At 40.4% G+C, this 14923-nt stretch overlaps 1 protein-coding gene across 2 annotated transcripts in view; it reads left to right on the top strand.

Annotated features, from left to right (window-relative positions):
- Window positions 1-14923, top strand: part of RNF128 (ring finger protein 128) — a 183932-nt gene that overhangs the window by 127001 nt on the left and 42008 nt on the right. For both annotated transcript variants that reach the window (XM_007530615.3, XM_007530614.3), the window contains exon 2: window positions 14446-14693. In XM_007530615.3, coding sequence (XP_007530677.1) covers window positions 14446-14693 — 248 coding nt within the window. The remainder of the gene's footprint in view (window positions 1-14445; window positions 14694-14923) is intronic.

The raw sequence follows: 14923 nt of genomic DNA, 5'->3' as shown, positions 1-14923 counted from the left end.
TCCCAGGTATACTCTCCCATACCACCACCAGCCAGAGCTGAGCAGTGCTCTTGTTTTTTTTTTTTAATCAATTTAAATTATTTGTGTGAAATTTTTTATTACTTGGAAATTTTACTTACATGGAACACATAATTTCTTGACAATATCAGATAAAGGAAAATTTTAATGTAATTAATTAAAAGATAGTCTCTGCCCTTAAATTATTATAATTTAAAGGAAAGAGTATGCCACTTTAAGTGCAAATAAAAATGAAGTACAGTCACTTTCAGTTCCAGTTAATATGAGGGGAAAATTTGATTCAATGTCTCAAACTTTTTAATGCACAGACCATAGTCTGAGTCTTTGAATTGTTGACTCTCTTAAAAGCTTAGACCAGGGAGAACAGAAGCAACTGGTGGCATTACTCTATTCTTCTTCTTCTAGCGTTTGCCCTTCTTCCGTAGCCAGTCAACAGCATCAGGTTGAGCCTGATGTAAAGTTTCGAGACCTCCTTTGAATCTGGAGAGGTGGCAGTCGTTGACTATGTGGGTCATAGTGTCTGGAGCCGCAGGGGCAGTTCGGGTCGTCTCTGGCTCCCCAGCGATGGAACATAGCGGCGCACCGGCCATGGCCTGTTCGATAGCGATTGAGGAGGGCCCGATCATAACGTGCTAGGTCAAAGCCGGGTTGACGCTTGCAGGGGTCTTTGATGAGGTGTTTGTTCTTTACCTCAGCTGACTGCCAGCTCTGTTTCCAAGAGACTGGAACAGAGAAGTTCAGTGTAGGCATAGGGGACCAGATTGGGTGACGAGTCGTCAAGCGTTGGACAGGGTGGGCGAAGATATCCGCGTATATTGACGTGGGAAATGAACTTAGATGATGCCGCATCCCGACAAATATCTGGCAGGGCGATGTTGCTAAGAACTGGCAGCCATGGAACCGGGGTGGAACGGATGGTTCCAGAAATTATCCTCTATAAGACACAGTTATAGGGGAGTCGGGCGGTAGCCCAGAGGGTTAAGTGCATAGGGCACGAAGCTCAAGAACCAGCATAAGGATCCCAGTTCGAGCCCCCAGCTCCCCACCTGCAGTGGAGTCGCTTCATAGGCAGTGAAGCAGGTCTGCAGGTGTCTATTTTTCTCTCCCCTTCTCTGTCTTCCTCTCCTCTCTCCATTTTTCTCGGTCCTATACAACAACAACGACATCAATAACTACAACAATGAAACAACAAGGGCGGGAATCAGGTTAAGGGCACATGGCGCAAAGCACAAATATCCGTGGAAGGATTCCGGTTCAGGCCCCGGGCTCCCCACCTGTAGGGGAGTCGCTTCACAGGGCACGAAGCTCAAGAACCAGCATAAGGATCCCAGTTCGAGCCCCCAACTCCCCACCTGCAGTGGAGTCGCTTCATAGGCAGTGAAGCAGGTCTGCAGGTGTCTATCTTTCTCTCCCCCTTTCTGTCGTCCCCTCCTCTCTCCATTTCATTCTGTCCTATTCAACAACAATGACATCAATAATAAATACAACAGTAAAACAACAAGGGCAACAAAAGGGAATAATTGAATAAATTAAAAAAACTTTAAATAAAAAAACAAGGGCAACAAAAGGAAATAAATATTAAAAAGACACAGCTATATACAAATAATGTCAAAGGATATAAATTATGGTGATGTTGTATATGGTACAACAAATCCTAACAAAGGGATTTTCAAAGTTAACACCCAGTTGCCAAATAATTTGATTACAGCAATAACTATCTATTGTCTTCTTAAACATTAAGACAGCAGGAACCTCCCGCTTCCTCTATAGAGCCTATATTTCCCCCAGTCCTGGAACCTCTAGGGTGGGGCTCACTTTCCTGAATGCTTCTATCAATTCATACCAAATGATATTGCATCTGCTGATCTCAACCTAATCAACACAAATACCACCTCAGCATGCGTTACTTCAGACTGTGTTGGTATGCTTCTAAATTCTGCTTCTAAAACCCCTTCTGTTACATTGCTTGATGTTGTGGTCTATTTACATGGTCATTCTGTTACATTGGTTTAATCCTCACTCCCCCTGCTTCCAGGACATTGGTTTGGTCCTCACTCCCCCTGCCTCTGGGACATTTGGTTTAGTCCTTGCTGGTTCATGCTTCTTCCTTCTCCCCGCCCCCATCATACAAATTTCCTTTGTTCCTGACTCTTCCGCTGGAGGAGAGAGATGCAGGACAGAATTGGGTTGTGATTAGATTAGTTTGTTGAACCACATCCCCGCTCATGAATAAAGATTGAACTGCATTCTCAGTTCAGCCATGAGTCTCTGGTCATCTCTGTCTCCCGCCCGCGAAGCCAGCCCGGCAAAAATTACAAAATGGTGCCCAAACAGGGACTAGAATCTCAGCTCTGCACACATGCAGCAGACCAAAGGAGACCAGATAAGTAAAGCCTCCATGGCCTGGCTTTCTACTTATGAAGAGGTTTCCAAAAGCCTCCACCCTTTCTTCCTGAGACAGTTTCTCTGTCTCTGGAACATTTCGTTCTGAGCCACACTTTGGTTTCCACCTGCCACCCACCCTCCGGATCCTGCTCACCGCCGCAGGGTGCAGGGCACTGGGCGCGGGCTCTCTCCGTGCTGTTCAGCCACCAGGAACAGGGTGGCAGGCAGGGCTGCGGCCCACCATGGCCCCCACCACGGGGCGCCTCGGCCCGCACCTTCTACATGGCTGGCCTGCCCGCCCTCCTGCTATGATGTCTGGGCAGATTCTGGACCCCCCGGTGACCGAGGGCTCCCTGCTGGGACTGGGCCCCCTGGCCGAGATCCCCAGCTCGGCTCTGATGACAGAGGAGCTAGAATATGCAGACATTGGTACAGTGATCGCACCCCTGCACTTCCTAGAGGTGAAGTTGGGCAAGAGGCCACTGCCAGACAATGCACCCCCCGGAAACCAGTGATGTCACCTGAAGCCATCTGAAGAACCTGATTCACAGACTCCAAGGACATAACTTTCTTACTGCCTGTCTGCCTTTCCTGCTTCTGCTTTGCCTGTCATGTTTTAGCGGTTCCAGCTCACTCTCTACAGAAAAGCAGAATTCCAGTTGCTGAACTTCCTGATGGAGATAGACATGCATCATTTCACCCCATGACATTTCTTCCATGGTCATCTACTTTGGACTGGCACTTCTATCGGACTTACTAGTACACAACTCTACAACAGCTTCCCTTTACGCTGCTGGGTTTCTCAAAGACTGACTGCAGCCAGCTGCCTTGGGACTCTATAGGGCACACCCCCCCCCTTCTTGCTAGGTAACGCCCGTTGAGGCATGAAACTCCCCCAGAGGCAAGAGATGCCCACAGAGGCAAGAAACACCCATTGAGGCATGAAATGCCCCCAGAGGCAAGAAATGTCCACAGAGGCAGGAAACATCTGTTGAGGCATGAAGCACCCCTAGAGACAAGAGATGCCCACAGAGGCAGGAAATGTTCTTTAGCCTGATAGGCCTTGCCCACAGAGGCAAGAAACGCCCCCCTCAGGCCTTCCCTTGGCATCACACTGGTTCTTGCTGCTCTCTTACTTGTTCCTCCATGTCTTTTTGAAAATGCCTCTACGATACAGGTTTCTGTTCACCCTACACTCCTGATACTATGGCTATTAGTTAAAAAGAAAAGGGGGGATTGTTGGTATGCTTCTAAATTCTGCTTCTAAAACCCCTTCTGTTACATTGCTTGACGTTGTGGTCTATTTACATGGTCATTCTGTTACATTGGTTTAATCCTCACTCCTCCTGCCTCCGGGACGTTGGTTTGGCCCTCGCTCCCCCTTCCTCTGGGACATTTGGTTTAGTCCTCGCTGATTCGCACTTCTTCCTTCTCCCCACCCCCTATCATACATATTTCCCTTGTTCTGACTCTTCCGCTGGAGGAGAGCGATGCAGGACAGAATTGGGTTGCGATTAGATTAGATTAGTTTGTTGAACCGCATCCCCACTCATGAATAAAGATTGAACTGCATTCTCAGCTCAGCTATGAGTCTCTGGTCATCTCTGTCTCTCGCCCACGAAGCCAGCCCAACAAAAACGACAAGACTGTGTCCAGAGACCTCAGGCATGGAATGTCAATCCTTCAGCCTCCTTACTCGGGTGAGACCTTTCCTTTCATAGGATTCTCTAATTCCATTTCAGGTGGTTCACTTCCCAACAAAGTCCCAAAACCTAGATGTAGACCAGGTCCCATGAAGTAGGGCATATATTCCCATATATCCATAAATTAGAGCAAAATATATACCTGAAAGCAAAAGTGCACAACTGTCTGCAGTGAGTCAGTATATGCAGCAAGCAAGTAGAAACACCTAAAAAGACACCATAAAGTTCCTGATGAAACAGTGTCTACTTAGATTTAGATAACCCTCCTCACCTACTTCCTATTACAATTCCCTCAGTCACTCCAAAACTAACTTTATCAAAGTAAGGACTGCAAAAGCTGAATAAGAGCAAGAGACTGGCATACTTTAAAGACGACTCTTTAGTTACTATTAGGCCACCCCATCAGCTGGCCTCTAGTTGGGGAGTCCCGAGATTCCCAAACAAGACAAGAGGGGCCTAGACCTCAAATAAATCCCTCTCTCCATTGTTACTGGTTATCTCTATCAGGAACAACACAATAGATCCCTCTGTGGGCCTCCATAGGATCTTGCCCTCAACTTGGATCTACAACAATGTGCCATCCTACGAAGGGAGGCTTGACAGCATACTCTATCTTCCACCTGAGGAAGATGGGTTCTGAAATGGGGCAGCTTGGAACATTCCTACTCATAACCACAGAATGTGAGCTCAAATCTACAGGGATACAGAGTCACATAGGCTCCTAAGATGAATATGGGCCCCAGATTATATCAATCAATGGGGTATACAGTCAACAATATTTATACACCTTTCCCATGTTTGGGAACTACTCTCTTCCCTGATCCAGCTTTCTGTTTCTTTTCCTTCCATGACATCATCTCCCCATACAATAACTGGGGTCCACTTGCATATCACATGTCAGGCTCAGAAAAAAAAAAAACTAGTATAGTCATGGGCCCTTTGGAATATAACTAAAATAGGACTACTATCTATGAAATGGATACCCCCAAATCTTCTTCTGCATTAATCCTGCCTTTAGGTTCATGATTAGTCAACAAGTTGTTTGGCTTTATATGTTAACTCTTCTTTCTGCCCCTAGGTTCTGGATGCTACCATGATGACAAACAAATTTCCCTGGACAGACAACCCCACAAATGTGTCCTGGAGTCCCACTTCCTCAGAACTCTGCCCCACTAAGGAATGAGAGAGACAGGCTAGGAGTATGGATCAACCTGTTAATGCTCATGTTCATTGGGGATGCAATTACAGAAGCCAGACCTTCCATCTTCTGTACCCCATAACATCCCTTGGTCCATGCTCCCAGAGGGATAAAGAATAGGAAAGCTATCAGGGAAGGGGATGGGATATGGAGTTCTGGTGGTGGGAATTGTGTGGAGTTGTATCTCTCTTATCCTATGTTTTTTTTATTGTTGTAGTTATTGTTATTGACGTCATTGTTGTTAGACAGGGCAGAGAGAAATGGAGAGAGGATGGGAAGATAGAGAGGGGAAAGAAAGTCAGACACCTGTAGACCTGCTTCAGCCCTGTGAAGTGACTCCCCTGCAGGTGGGGAATTGGGGGTTTATGTCAAAATTTTAACAACAGGCTTATGCCGCTCCTTGGGCTTGGCGCCAAGTGTGCTTAACCCACTGCACTACCACCCTACTCCCATCCTATGGTTTTTGCCATTGTTTCCTTTTTATAAATAAAAATTATTAAAAAATTAAGTACAGGGAGTCGGGCGGTAGCACAGCGGGTTAAGCGCACGTGGCGCAAAGCACAAGGACCAGAGGAAGGATCCTGGTTTGAGCCCCCGGCTCCCTACCTGCAGGGGAGTCGCTTCACAGGTGGTGAAGCAGGTCTGCAGGTGTCTGTCTTTCTCTCCCTCTCTCTGTCTTCCCCTCCTCTCTCCATTTCTCTCTGTCCTATCCAACAACGATGACATCAATAATAACTACAACAATAAAACAACAAGGACAACAAAGGGGATAAATAAATAAATAAATGTAAAATAAAATTAAAAAAAATTAAGTACAGTCACTTCCAGTTCCATCCATTTTGTTCTGAAGTAAATATCACCTTTTTAATTGCACAGTAGTATTTCATTGAATATATATCCCATAACTTCTTTATTCAGTAATCTGCCAATGGACATTTAGATTGTTTCCACTCTTTGGATATTTGGCTATTCTAAATAATTTAGCTATGAACATAGAGGTGCATATATCCCTTTAAATTAGTGTTTTTATGTCCTTTAGATTTGTGCCTAGGAGTGATATTGCTGGATCATAAGGGATTTCCATTTTTTTGGGGGGGGAATTAAAGTTTTGGGTTTTTTAATTTATAAAATGGAAATATTGACAAGTCTTTAGGGTAAGAGGGGTGCATTTCCACACAGTTCTCACCCCCCGAGCTCCATATACTGTCCCCTCCCTTGATAACCTCCTTATTCTTTTTTTTTTAATCCCTCTGGGAGTATGGACCCAGGATCATTGTAGGGTGCAGAAGGTGGAATGTCTGGTTTCTGTAATTGCTTCTCCTCTGAACATGGGCGTTGGCAGGTCGATCCATACTCCTTGTCTTTCTCTTTCCCTAGTGGGGCAGGGACCTGGGGACGTGGGGCTCCAAGACACATGGTGGGGTCCTCTGCCCAAGGAAGTCAGGTTGGCATCATGGTATCATCTGGAATCTGGTGGCTGAAAAAGAATTAAGATACAATGCAGAACAATTTCTTGACTAATCATGAACCTAAAGACAAATATTGCAGGTGAAGATTTGAGATCTCTGTTCTGAAAAATGCTAGTGGGTCTGTTTTGTGTATATTCCAAGGGGCCCATGACTTTACTAGTTTTTGCCTGATCCTGACATCTACTATGCAGGTGGACCCAAGTTACTTTCTGGGGTGATGGTAGTCATAGAAAAAGGACTAGAAATCCTCATCAGGGAAGAGAGTAGCTCTCAAAAATGAGGAAAGTATATAAACATTGTTAACTGCAAACCCTACCAAGTTGATCTGAAGCCCTTATTCAGCACAGGAGCCTGTGTAACCTCTACATCCCTGTAGGTCTGAGCTTGCATTCTGTGGTCACGACTAGGAATATTCCAGGCTGCACTAAATTTGGGATCCATCTTCCTCTTGTAGTAGGTAGAGTGTGTTGTCCTACCTCCCTTTGGAGAATGGGGCATTCCCTACCATTATTGATCCACATTGAGGGCAAGGTCCTATAGGGACCCACAGAGGGGTCAATTATGTTGTTCCTGGTGGAGATGACCTGTGACAGTGGCGTGAGGATCTGTTAGAAGTCTAGGCCATCATGTCTGTGTGGGAACCCCAGGGCTCCCTGACAAGGGTTCCAGGTAATGGGATGGCCTGGTAGTGACTAAAGAGTCATCATTAAAGTATGCCAGTCTCTTGCCCTTATTCAGCTTGTGTAGTCCTTATTTTGTCTGACAAGGTTAGCTTTGGAGTGATTTGGGGATGTTTAATATGAGGTAGGTAAGAAGGATATCTAGGTCTAAGTAGAAACTATTTCCTTAGGTACTTTATTTTTTTTAATTGAGAACATTTATTTATATATATATATTAATTTCTTTATTGGGGAATTAATGTTTTAAATTCGACAGTAAATACAATAGCCTTTAGATGCATAACATTTCCCAGTTTTCCATATAACAATACAACCCCTACTAGGTCCTCTATCATTCTTTTTGTACCTTAGGTCCTTTAAAGTGTCTTTTTATCTTACTTCACTTACTGACTCACTTCAAATTCTTGTTCACTTTTGCTTTAAGTTATAAATTTTTTCCCTAACTTATGGATACATATACTTATACCCTATCTCATGGGTCCTGGCTTATACTAGGTTTTGAGGTTTTGTTAAGAAGTAGGCCACTTGAAATGGAGTTAAGGAGTCCTATGAGCTAAAAAAGGTCTTACCAGAGTAGTGAAGCTGAAGGGTTGACATTCCATGCCTGACATCTTTGGACACAGTCTGAAGTGAAGCATGCTAAGGAGGTACTGGTTGTATTGATTAGGTTGGGATCCGAAGATGCAGTATCGGTTGGTATGAACTGAGAGAAGCATGCAGCAAAGTGAGCCCCACCCTAGAGATTCCAGGACTGGGAGATGTATGGGCTTTATAGAGTAAAGGGAAGTTTCTTACTGTCTTAGGGTTTAAGAAGGCATTACATAGTTACTGCTATAAACAAACTATTTGGTAATTGGGTTAACTTTGAAAATCCCATTGTTAGGGTTTGCTGTATCATACAAGACCTCACCATAGTTTATGTCCTTTTATACTATTTATATATAGCTGTATCTTATAAAGTAATGCCACCAGTTGCTTCTGTTCTCCCTGGTCTAAGCTTCTTGGAGACAGTATTTCAACGAACAAGTATATGCTCCTTCAGTCTAAGCACTTAAGACTTCAAATTGGTAATCAGATTGAATTTTAATGGTGCATTCAAATTGTTAATACATTTCTAATAATGACTTGTTCTTTGAAATATATTTCCAAAGATATGATATTAGAGATAAGAACATACTACTAGTTGACAAATGTACATTGTCATGATTTCCATTTTTATTTGTTAAGTTCTCTATACTGTTTTCCCAAACTTTCTAAGACTTCATGAGAACTATGATGGTGGTTTGTGGTGGGGATGTGAAACTATACCTCTGCAATCTTATAATTTTGTAAACCATATTCAATCACTAATAAAAATAATATCTTTAAGTGGAATGAAAATGGCTAAGAGACAAGTGAGGGGAACAGATTATTGACCTTCTCACTTGGAATTGGAGAAATAATCTAGGAGGCAGAAAGATGGGGGTGTTAAGCAGATGTGAAACACTGTAGGCATGCTGGACATGTTAGGTTTATGGAACAGAATAAACAAAAAGATATTTATGGAAATTGGAAAAACAACAGCCAGTCAGCCCCATGTGGCTTGGTATTAGTGTTCAAAAAGTAAGGGTGTAGTGAAGGATATATATCAAACTCACAAAGTCTACTGGGATCGTAAAAGCCTTTTAATGCTAGACCAAGAGGACAAGATTTTGTTGGGTTAAAAAAAGGGGGGAGGGTTGTGGTGCACCTGGTTAAGTGCACATATTACAATGTGCAAGGATCTGGGTTTGAGCCCTCAGTCCCCACCTGCAGGGGGAAAGCTTTACAAGTAGTGAAGCAGGGCTGCAGGTGTCTGTCTTCCTCTCTATAGCCACCATTTCCCTTGATTTCTGGCTTTCTCTAGCCAATAAATAAAGATAATAAGAATTTTAAAAAATGAATTATAATAAAAAAGAACTGCTAAAGGCTTTTAAGCAAAGGTGGAGGCACGATCCAACCATGTGATGACAGAAAACAGTTAGGAAGGTAAATTCTTTTTTAAATTTATTTTTCTAATTTTTTTTTTATAGAGACAGAGAGAAATCTGGGGGAAGGCGAAGATAGAGAAAGAGAGAGATACATGCAACACTTCTTCAGCACATGCTAAGTTTTCTCCCTGAACATAAAGACTAGGGGCTTGAACCTGGGTCCTTACACTTGGTAACACATGTGCTCAACTGGGTGTGCCACTACCCAGCCTATCTGGTAAATTCTTTTTGTTGTTGTTGTTGTTTGTTTGTTTGTTTAAACAGTCTTTATTTACTTTTGATCAGAGAAAGGACAGAATGTCAATTTGCCACCTTAATCATAATTTTGAATTTACAAGATTCATTGCCCTATGGCTCTACATCTATGAGTATGACAACATAACCTAAGAATCTCCCCTCTGTTGCAGAGGCTATGTTTATGAATAAACAGAACCCTTCCTAATGACTAACACTGGTACCTGCCCTAGGGCAAAGAGCAAATGGAGCAAAAGAAGGCCAAGAGCCTTGTAATTTGACAATCCAGCAAGTACAAACATTGGGACAAAGGTGTAGAAACCAAACAAAAATAAAAAGGGTTGGTCACCAATATAAAAAACTCACTTGAAGTTAGCTATTCTACACATGAACATGTATGCCAACAATTCTAATAGTTTAACATGGAATCATGGGGGGATGAGAAAAAAATGTACATCTGTTAACTACAGCAGACATGAAACACCTTACATGAATTTACCCAGTAAGTACTCCAAAATTTAGAAACAATCACTTTAAAAATGCATCAGTAGTTATCTGTTGCAACAAAACTCAAGTCATATTTAATAGATAAGCCATTTAGACTGCAATCATACCTTTTCCTATATCACAACATGGATATGCATAACTAATGCTCTTGCACTAAAATGAAATCTCTAAAACTATTTTTCCCAAGAACTTATACATGTCAAAACGCTTATCTTCTAAAACTGCCTTAGAAGAAAATTATTTATTGCTTGCTGTGATAAAATACTAACCCTAATTTATTCTGCCACTTTAAACCTTTAAAATTCACCTTTTACTCAAAATTCTGCCTTACATTTATCTGCCCAAATCCTTGTGTTGTAACTCGATACTCCTAAACCATAGTTCCTTCTAGTTTAACAGCACCTTTTCCCTGTGAACATCTGGATTATTTCCATCAAGAGAGCAATTTGAAATCATGGTGGCATGGTTAGCCAAAGCTTTTACCAAGCAAATTTAACATTCTCCACAGACAGAAACAAGGTTCCTTCCATCCATAAAACAAGTCAACATGATTGTGCAGTTTAATGTAACTCCACAAAACAGCCACAAATTCAAAATTCCCCTTTAAATGCAATAGAGAAGGCTGGTGGTCTACAGGAGTGCTTCTGCTAATCAACACTGTGAACTGACTCTATCATGGAGACTGTCATGACAGAAACCCCAGATTAACAGGGAAATGAAGCCTCAGAGCATAGAATACATCTAACAAAACAAAATGGGGGGCTGGAAACAGGGTGCCACCTCATCCACCAGCTGCAGCACCCCTTCCTTTTTTGTTGTTGTTGCTGTTGCTGCCTGTATACTTCTTTGGGTTGTGCAACTTTGATTTCATACTTCCCAGAACCGATCTGATGGTATCTGCTTTCTAACAGTTTCTTCACTGTGTATGTGATGAAACAAAATCCTCTTCTTTCATTTGTTTTTGTATCCATAGGAAGTTCAATATTTTCAATCTCACCAAAGGCTCCAAAATATTCTTTAATTTGTTCTTCTGAAGTATCTGGAATCAATCCATCTACAAACACCTTTTTTGGGGGTTCTTTCCCCTTTAAAGCTTTGACCCTTTTGGGGTCTATCAATTTGCCATCCAGCTTGTGTTCTTTCAGTTCCAAAACCCATCATCCTGCTGGTTTTTGCTTATGTTTATCTTGGAGCCCTCTAGATGGTAAATTCTAATTAGACTTTAAGGAAAGGGGTACAATTATAAATAGAATGATCAGTTAGGAGGTTGTTAAAATAATTTAGTCAATTTTGAGTATAAAACATTAACCCCCCAATAAAAATAATTCAGTCAAGGGAACAATGTGAATCTGTATTTTAAAAGCAGCAAGAATGAAAAGGGTGTAACAGTGGGAGACATCAAGGAACTAGGATCTATACTGCTAACTAGGTTAATAGTGGAGATTCAACCAGTCTGAGATTGCTAAACCAAGGCACCAGAAGGGTTGTGACATGATTCCCTGTGATCAAAAACAATGGAGGAAAGAGGTTGTATTTTTTTTTAAAAATCTGAGACTGTGGGAAAGGGTAAATAGATAACAATGTTTAGGAAAAATATTTTATATGATTGGGAACTGAATGCACTAGATAGTTGGATAATATATTATATACATACATATTAATATGAATTATGGATATTAAAATAGAGTTTCTTTATGTGTAGATAATGTACATTTGTCAACTAGTTAGTATGTTCCTATCTCCTATATCGTATCTTCTGAAAGAACAAAACTTTTTCAACCACCAGGTTCCAGATGCTACCATGATGCCAACCTGACTTCCTTGAGCAGATGGTCCCACCCATGTGTCTTGGAACTCTACCTCCCCAGAGCCCTGCCCCACTAGGGAAAGATAGAGACAGGCTGGGAGTATGAATCAGCCTGCCAATGCCCATGTTCAGTGGGGAATCCATTACAGAAGCCAGACCTTCTGCACCCCATAATAATCCTGGGTCCATACTCCCGGAGAGATAAAGAATAGGAGAGCTTTCAAGTGTGTGGGAGGGACTATGTGGAATTGTATTCCTCTTATCCTATGGTCTTCTTAATATCTCCATTTTATAAATAAAAAATTAAAAAACATTGTATTAATAGAAGAAACCTTTAAAACATATACCTTTAATTTAAAACAAAATTTTGGAAATTAAAATATATCCCCAAATCTGATTTTTTGTATTATGTGTGCTCTCAAAAATTCTACAGGTTACAATGTTAGGAATATATGCTAGTTCATATATTTAAAACTTCCTAATGCAGAGTGCTCATTACAAATGACTTGTAGAAAAAAATATATTAACTAGTTCTGTAGACTTAACAGGAATGTTTTTGTGATGTACTGGTAGAGGCAAAGAGAGAGAGAGAAAAGGCATTTCAGAGGCCTTCATTTCCCATTATCTTGAGCTTTTCTCCTAACTAAATAAGAAGAGTGAGTTGTTAACATCTCCAAATTTAGCAAATAGCAAATGAATCAGTAAAGTTGCAAAGGCATTTAGCTCATTAGCTATCTGTCAAAATGTTAAGTTACCGTATGGTAGTCAAACAACTTAGTAAACTGTATTACTCTAGTTGATGGATTCAGGAGCATGAATAAATTATAATAATATATAGATGGATATATTTGTTAATTAATAGCTTGAAGTAAAGAGAAATTCTTTATCTTTTAAAGACTCTTACCACTGTGGATCATAAATTTGAAGAATTACTTGGATAGTTCTATCATATATCATCATTTAAAGTTTATACTAATTTGATCATTGAAAGTGTAAATGCTAGTTTAATATTGTGATTCTTTGTTTAAATGGTCTTTTATAGACTATGTATGTTCTTATATTTATTTCAGATTGGAGTTTGAACATTAATCTAGTTAAGTACCTTACCCTGGTATTAGTGGGTGGCTTCTCTGATTGGAAATCTCTTAACATTCAAAGAACTCTATTCCTTTGCTTAAGATTACTGGTCTCGAGTTATATAAACTAGAAGGAATATAAACCTTGATAAGGATTGGAATGGTATGAGTAAACTCACATTTTCGCAACACTGGAAAAGATAATGTCTGTCCTTAACCTTTCTCCAAGATTTATATAGTTGGGGGTGGAAAAGGAGGTATCAAAGACATTTATTAATAAGCTTAGTCTAATTTTGGAATTGCCCTTAGTTAATGCCGTATAGAAACATGCTTCCCAATCAGTTCTTGGTGCTTATGTTGCTTATCTGATCAAATACTTAGGGGACCCTGAAAAAAATTAATATTGCTTTCATGGATACAGAAAAATGGCACAGGAACAGATATTAACTGCATATTTGTAGCTGTAAACATTTCTGTCTCAAATTACTGATACAGATATATAGATCCTTATACATTTTAGTAATGTGCTCAATCAACAACCTTATGAATAGATAAATATATATTTAAATATTTATAAAATTTCAGATTCCCCAGTAAGTAAGCTCCATTCCTTAGTGCCTAGGGCACTATTTGTCTTTAAGAAAGTCTTCATATATATGGGATGATCTCACTCTCAGGCAAAAGTTGAAAAACAAGATCAGAAGAGAAAACACAAGTAGAACCTGAACTGGAATTGGCATGTTGCATCAAAGCAAAAGATTCTGGGGTGGGTGGGTGGGGGGAGAATACAGGTCCAAAAAGGATGACAGAGGACCTAATGGGGGTTGTATTATTATATGGAAAACTGGGAAATGTTAATGCATGTACAAACTATTGTATTTACTGTCGAATGTGAAACATTAATTCCCCAATAAAGAAATAAAAAAAACAAAAAACAATATAACAAAAATATATAGCTACAGCAATAATAAAAAAAAGAAATCTCAAAAAAAGGATAGAAAGTCTTCATATAAGATACAAAATTGAGGGGGTGGCATATGCATGAATCTTCAGTTTCCAGTGGCACCACAAAAAAGCAGCAACACACAGAAGAACATCATAAATCGTGGAGAGTTGTTGTGACACACACACCCCTCAATGTGTTCTGAACCCAGAACACATTATTGAACTGTAAGTAGTTAACTTAGTAAGAGGAGAGGTATACACCTTGTTTCCAGAATAAAATATAAATAAAAATAAGTAACTAAACCTCTTGAATATTTATATCTCATATAACTTATATATAAATACAAATTAATAATAGTTGAATCTTTAAACTAAGAATGCTTGCTTAAGCACTGGATTCCTTCTCTTTTGCAGGTGCAAAAGATATTGTCGCAATCATGATTGGAAACCTGAGAGGCACAAAAATTCTTCAATCTATTCAAAGAGGCATACAAGTCACAATGGTCATTGAAGTAGGAAAAAAGCATGGCCCTTGGGTGAATCACTATTCTATTTTCTTTGTTTCGGTGTCCTTTTTTATCATCACTGCAGCAACAGTTGGCTATTTTATTTTTTATTCTGCACGAAGATTACGGAATGCAAGAGCTCAAAGCAGGAAACAGGTATGTAATGGCCTTTTCTTTGAATTAAAAAATAGTTAACTATTTAACTATTGTAACTGTAGTAGGTTCACTGTTATTCATTTTAGCACACTTCATTTTCTCGACAATGATCCAGGCACAGGTTATACAAAGCAGGTAGCTTTAAAAAGTAAGTCAGCTTCTATCCTCTCAAGTCTTTTATTTTTTCCAGTTTGTCTACAGTCTTAATCCCGCCTGGGTAAGTCTTCTTT

Source organism: Erinaceus europaeus, chromosome X (assembly GCF_950295315.1).
Source record: "Erinaceus europaeus chromosome X, mEriEur2.1, whole genome shotgun sequence".
Classification (NCBI taxonomy): domain Eukaryota; kingdom Metazoa; phylum Chordata; class Mammalia; order Eulipotyphla; family Erinaceidae; genus Erinaceus; species Erinaceus europaeus.
Note: the sequence above shows the minus strand (reverse complement) of the source record. Positions and strands in the feature narration are given on the sequence as shown.